General features: G+C 34.4%; 1 protein-coding gene across 1 annotated transcript; it reads right to left on the bottom strand.

Moving 5' to 3' along the window:
• Window positions 1-35: 35 nt before the first annotated feature.
• On the bottom strand, window positions 36-3,825 carry LOC102693037 (extracellular calcium-sensing receptor-like). Its single transcript, XM_006637533.2, has 6 exons — window positions 3,644-3,825; window positions 3,218-3,509; window positions 2,107-2,910; window positions 1,786-2,013; window positions 1,217-1,340; window positions 36-949 (listed from the first exon to the last, which is right to left on the bottom strand). Exons 1-6 carry the CDS (start codon window positions 3,823-3,825, stop codon window positions 36-38), a joined length of 2,544 nt encoding a protein of 847 aa, XP_006637596.2.
• Between the last annotated feature and the right edge of the window lie 2,898 nt (window positions 3,826-6,723).

Below are 6,723 nucleotides of genomic sequence, written 5' to 3' on the forward strand. Positions count from 1 at the left end.
AACATTTGGCCATTTTAAACTCCTTAAGCATACTTTTAAAGAGACTTGGAGGGCGTTTTGCCCATTAAGTGTTTCCTTGTATTTAGTTCAGGCTTCAGTAAAATAATATGACATTTAGGTACAAATATACAGACAAGTAAACCGAAACTAGAAGCCAAAATTGCAAATATTTCCACAGCTACTGTAAACTTCCCAGGGGAGCTAATATAAGCTGGGATAAATGTGATCCAGACAGCACAGAATATGAGCATGCTGAATGTAATGAATTTGGCTTCATTGAAGTTATCAGGCAGCTTCCGAGCCAGGAAAGCAAGTACAAAGCACATGGCAGAGAGGAATCCTATATACCCTAACACAGCCCAGAATGCACGTGCAGATCCCAGGTCACACTCCAGAATAATTCTCTCTGCATAGTATTTCATGTTTCTGTTAGAAAAAGGAGGTGACATTGTCAACCAAAGGACACAAATCAAGACCTGTATAAGTGTGAAAACAAGAACACTTAACCGCTGCTGTGTGGGGCCAAACCATTTCATAATGTTATTGCCTGGTAGTTTAGCCCTAAAGGCCATTAACACCACTATTGTTTTCCCCAGAACACAAGAGATGCACAGGACAAATGTGATCCCAAATGCTGTGTGGCGCAACATACAGGACCAGTCAGAGGGCTGGCCGATGAAAGTAAGTGAACAGAGGAAACACAGTGTCAATGAAAAGAGCAGAAGGAAACTCAGTTCAGAGTTATTGGCTTTGACAATTGGAGTGTCCTTGTTTCTGTAGAAGATGAAAGCTACACCTATAGTTAGGCAAGCTCCAGACAAAGAAAAAGCTATGAGGAGTATTCCCATGATTTCTCCAAAGGACAGGAATTCAACTGATTTTAATACACATTCATCTCTTTTGTCATTTGACCAAAATTCCAAAGGACACTGGATGCAATTGTTAGAATCTGCAAGAAAATGAATTATGTTTTAATTGAGAATATTCTTATAATGCAAAATGCTGCTGTAGAGGTTTGTGTCTGCAATTTCTTTTTTAACATTTTTAAAATGCATTTAATCATTTCTTTGTATTTTTTTTACTTAGAAGTGGATGTTTTCTATGTTTTTATGTTTATGTAGTTTTTATCAAATAGGTGTGAGTCATTGAAACTTACAGCACAGAAGGTTATGAGGTTAAAAGTGTGCAAGTATTTTGTAATCAGATCTTACTTTACCTGTGGTGTTGCTGATCTCTCCTTCAGCACATCGTATGCAGTCATAGCAACACACAGGCCTTCCTCTCTGAACTGCCTTTCGAGTGCCTGGAGGACAGCTCTCACTGCACACTGACTCAGGCTTCTAGACAGGATACAGGTAACAGAAATAATTAGAAAATATAGGATAATATAATTTGACATTACTTATACATTAATGCAGTTGGTGAGATTGCCTTTTTACCTTAAAATAGGATAATGAGCAAAGCAATATAAATCATCATCCAGGTGGATGCCACACATTGGTGGTGGTGGAGGGGAGTCCCCATTACCTGTAAAGTGCTTTGAGTGGAGTGTCCAGAAAAGCGCTATATAAGTGTAAGCAATTATTGTTATTATTAATTATTAAAAAAAAACATTTTATTTAGTTCTTAGCCTTTGTTAATGACTTAATGTGCATGTTAAAGTGAATTTTAATAAGGTAACACTTCAATTTTATAAATGACTTTAAAAAAATTTCTAAACCATCTCAAAAATTGTCATTGTGATTTTTACTGAGTTATACAAAGTGTTTTTTTTTTATTTTTTACCTCAAGTTCACCACCTGCCCAAACAATGTTGACCTGGTTCATGACAAACTGACTACCTGCTGGCAGTGAAGCATCATAGTAACCAACAGTCATGAACTGTACGGTGCTCCCATTAACAACCTGCCAGTTCACTAATTCATATCTCGCAGGGGGGTCTCCATTGTCATCGAATGAGACCTGCTCTCCAGTTTTGGTTTTGAAATTGACATGATTCAGATGCTCAAGTACCTGTGCCAAAGAAAATAAGATGTCTTAAAATATTTATATGACAAGCAGATACATACATATTTTCATGCATTACAAGACGTAGATCTCCCTTACCTGCCATGGTTTAGTATGAATTGATTTAGCACAGCTATGATTGGCAGAAGAATCTTGCCCTATCTGGCATTCAAGCACGTTGTGTAGAGAGTATGCAACAGCATACACTGCTTTATATATATTATTGAATATTCTGACATCAGATACGTCTGCATATCCGTTTCTTAGTTCTTGTAAGTCTTCAGACCCAGTACAAGCTTTTTTTGTTTTGTCTTCATTTGACATGGAACAGTTAAATGAAGTTTCCCAAAACTCATTTAAGAGGGCATTGTGTGGAGACAGGTGGACACTCATTAAAAACTCTCTTAGTCCTTCTATTTGGGTTTTAATTACGGCAAAACCAATAGATCCACTCAGAACTTTATTACCTTCTGCTGCAGCAACATTACTGGCAGTAATCCAGGCTTCACTGCCAATCCACTGGAGACCAGTTACATTCTGGAGTGCTAATTCTTTAATTAAAGCAATTACATCTCCTTGGTCCAGAAAGGCTATAATGACCTTTGAAGTGCTCTTTGTGATAACTTCTATGTTCTTAATAATTTTTTGCCTGGAATGAGACTGATGAACCACCTCTGAATATTCAATACAGATTCCTTCCCTCTCTGCAGCTTCCACAAAAGTAGCCATTCCATTGTGGCCATAATCATTGTCAGCTCTTATGGTCCCAACCCAGTTCCATCCAAAGTGCTTCACAAGCTGAGCCAGGGCTCTGCTCTGATAATAGTCACTGGGGATGGTTCTGAAGAATGAAGGGAATCTCCTTCGATTGCTCAGACATGCGCAGGTAGCAAAGTGACTGATCTAAGAGGAAAAGAGAGCAAAATATTAATTTTAAATGCCACATGTCTTTATGTTGTTTTCTTTGTTGAAACACATTTTGATCAAGAAGAGAATCAATGTTTGTCTTCTTTATGATTTAAAGAGGGCATTGATTTTGTTTTTGTTTTTTTGTAATATACACTTCTAGGTCTACTGCAGTTTAGAGGAATTAGAAGATGACAAAAGGAGATGAAGCAAAGAGGTCTTTTTGTGAAGTGACACTATTTTGCCAATAATGATTATTTGGGTTTTATAACACTTTAATAAGTAGAATTTAGAATTTTCTCACCACAGGGATTCTAAAAGATCCAACTGTTGCTGACATTGCAATTGTGGGTGATGATGCAGACTCTCCTATTATAGCTTGAACTGTAGTTGGTCTGGAGCAGGAGGTGTCAGAGAGAGTTTCCTCATTTCCATTCATTAAAGCCATAGCTGCCCTTATAGCCAAAGGTATAGAGCCACATGTGTCATAGATCTTATATCCCAAAGACACCCCAGGAAGAAGATCAGTCCTGTTGTTTATTTCCTCAATGGCAAAGATAATTGTTTGTGCAGACTGAAATTCTCCAACGAGTAATCTATGGTAAACACATTTTTAAAAAAAAATTAATTTTACAGCTGAAGAATCACTTTAGAACTATGTCATTATGTAATAGAAACAGTTATAGAGCTGCTTGATCTAAAAATATTTTATTACGAAACATAAAATTACCTTTTGCATTCTGGAAGATCAGGTTTGGTTTTAAAGAGATGCATTTTTTCTTCAGTGTTGCTGTGGATTTGAATCACTCCCCCGATCATGATGTCGCCATCTTTAGATAAATGAGGAAAATCTGCCGTTCCTTGAAGTCTGCAAACAGGCTGTTGTGCTAATGTCAAGACTGAAACAACCATCATCAATATTACTACTGTCAGTGACATCCTTGTGCACATGAAGAGGCTTCTCTCTTAACAAAGAAAACATGTAATAATTTTGGTCTTTATATTAAGGAAGGAAGTCTCCAGGGTAGTTAAATGAACTTGAAGTGAACTTCAGACTGTGTTAAGCAGGAATTCTCAAAGGTTTGATATTTTAAACTGTTTTAATTAATTATTGCATTGCATTAATTATTGCATTGTACTTGATTTTTCTTTATTATATTCATTAGAAAGACTCTAACAATGAATTCACACAATAAACACAATTAATTTTAAATGTGTCTGTGAAGATAGGAGAAAACATACCTGCAAAAATAAAGAACACCCTATAGTGTGAATTACATTCTCTTTATAGTATTTCACTTTATAATTCAGTATAATGCTGTACTGAAATTGCTCCATTAATCTGTGCTTCGTCAATAATTAAGTTAAAATAAATTGAATGAAAATACCATTTGAAACTGTCATAAAATCTTTTGAAACTAAGTTATCTACCAAACAAAATTTTTAAGTGCTGTGACAGAATGTTCTTTTAAAGGAAGCTTGTGACAATGTGGATTGAATATGGTTAGAAATTGTAATATGATGTAGCTTTCTTTCAGTCTTGCCCTGGAGTTCAACTTTCAACTATTTCCTTTTCTTTGTACGCACTTTATCCCCACTTACATTCTTCATCTCTCACACACATTTTCATGCTTTTTATTTTGTCTTTTCTTTCTCTCCTGTTTCCTGTTCCTAACATTAATAATTGAAGAAATGCACACAGCTTTTTTCTATTCATGAAATTTAACAATATTTGGGAATCACTCCTTGAAAATCCCAGAGTTTTTTGTAAACATTTGTAAACATTATTTTGTAAACTTTTTATTCTACTGAAATTGTACCTATAAAATGCTGAAGTTAATAGATCGAAGGGTGTGGCAGGTAGAGTAGCTAGGAATTTTTACATTTCAGAAATAAAATCTATCAGAAAGTTATGAACCATTCATAGAAAAATGGCATGTTTTTGTCTGGACTTGTATTAATAGTGCTACCAATTTTTTTAAAAGAAAAGAGACAACTTTTCGACTGCGCAGCTTCAGGTGTGAGGAAGGAAAGCTTTCAATATTTCACATCTGAAGAAGGCTCCAGAGATTAAAAATTGTGTCTCTTTTCATCATGGAATAAACCTTTACCTGTTCTTAAAAAAGTAATTGTATACTTATAGTGTAAACATGAATATTTTTGCATATACTATATACTAAATATATACTTTATATCATACTTAGTATTAAATATGCCGTTGTTGGATTTCGTCAGTGTTATAGCCCATTCCTGAGTGTAAAAATGAAAAATCATTGTATGTAATCACAGTCAAACTAATCGAGGACGATGTGCCATGAACATCTGTGGTAGAATGAAATCCAGGTTCATTAATAACAGGATGTATAAAATGAAGATCCAGAACCCATATCTGAACAAGAGCAATAGACTGTAGAGTCTCGTGGGGAGCTGGGGGGAACAGCAGGCCTGCAGAGTGTCTGTAAAGAGCACAGGCAGCACACAGTTAATCTCCACTGACAGACAGACTGAAGCACAGGGCTAAGTAAGTCAAGACACACACACAACTGCTTCATATAGCTCTGAATATAACAGTAGAGTGACAGCAAGTTCTGAGATATGATGAGTGAAAATTGATATGCATGAAATAAAAAATATTTTCAATGGATCATGGAAAACAAGCAGTTTTTATAGTTGTATTTTCAATGGTACAATTTAATGCATTAACAAATCATTTACAGATTTTTAAGGAACTACCATAATGCATATATCAATTTTGAGTATATCTGTTCATAAATGTTCTTTGATGTAACATATTCAAATGTGTTACATCAAATTGTAGAAATAAACTACATTTTCATGTTCGTTAAAAAACTCATCAAAATCCTCTATATAAACGACATAGAAATGTGAATTCCTTTATGATGTGGGAGAATGTGAGAAAATAACAAAGTGAAGAAATATATTTGTTTTTAGACACATGCAAGTAACTGAGCAATATTACAAATTATTTATAATGACACACTGCAGTTTGCCAAACAAAATTTGTGTACATATTGATCGTTTTGAATTGTTAAAATGAGAGAAAGAAATCCAAATACAAATTTGAACTGTATTGAATTGAAGTTTGAAAATCAAAAATTGAAATATTGAATAAACTGTACCAATATTCTGTCTGCACAAAGTAAATATTAATATATATATATAAATATACAATTGAAATGTTTTGGTATTTGATAGAATCACTGGGTAACTCCCAAATCTTACTGAGATAGAAAAGTGTATATGAAATGACTTTATTAGTGCTTTAAGAAGAAATCAAAACTGTGCAATGCATTGCAATGCCATTTAAATTCAATCAATTACATGTGTCCCTTGCAAGAAAGGAGAACATTATATTATACTGTACAAGAAGCTTTCAGAAACCAGAACTAACAAGGCAATACAGTCATATGAAAAATACAGGCCATTCACCTGGATTATAATGCATGCTATTTGATTAAACTTTTCACATTTTTACAGAATTCATATGGATACAGCAACACAAATGCACCTTTGAGAATTTCAAGGAAATAAATGCTTCTGGATGCCTAAATAATTAAATTATTTAGCATTTTCCTTTGAAAACACAAAAACATGCTGATGATATAAATTTCTGGTGAATGATGACCTCTTCTTTAACCGCTGTATTGCAGTAAACGTACTTACTACACTCATAGTATTTACATCAATGAGAGTTAAAAAAGTCTCAACATTTCAAGATTTTTAATCATTATTCAGAAAACGTATATGGATGGGACACTTTCTACATGTTTTTAAAGTTCATTTACATTC

This window comes from Lepisosteus oculatus, chromosome 13 (assembly GCF_040954835.1).
Source record: "Lepisosteus oculatus isolate fLepOcu1 chromosome 13, fLepOcu1.hap2, whole genome shotgun sequence".
In the NCBI taxonomy this organism is placed as follows: domain Eukaryota; kingdom Metazoa; phylum Chordata; class Actinopteri; order Semionotiformes; family Lepisosteidae; genus Lepisosteus; species Lepisosteus oculatus.

Coding starts and splice junctions, on each gene's coding strand:
- LOC102693037 (XM_006637533.2), bottom strand. CDS start 3,825: ATGGTTGTTTCAGTCTTGACATTAGCACAACAGCCTGTTTGCAGACTT. Junction 1,341..1,785: donor GGGCAGGTGGTGAACTTGAG/GTAAAAAATAAA, acceptor TATCCTGTCTAG/AAGCCTGAGTCAGTGTGCAG. Junction 950..1,216: donor AGAGATCAGCAACACCACAG/GTAAAGTAAGAT, acceptor ATTTTCTTGCAG/ATTCTAACAATTGCATCCAG.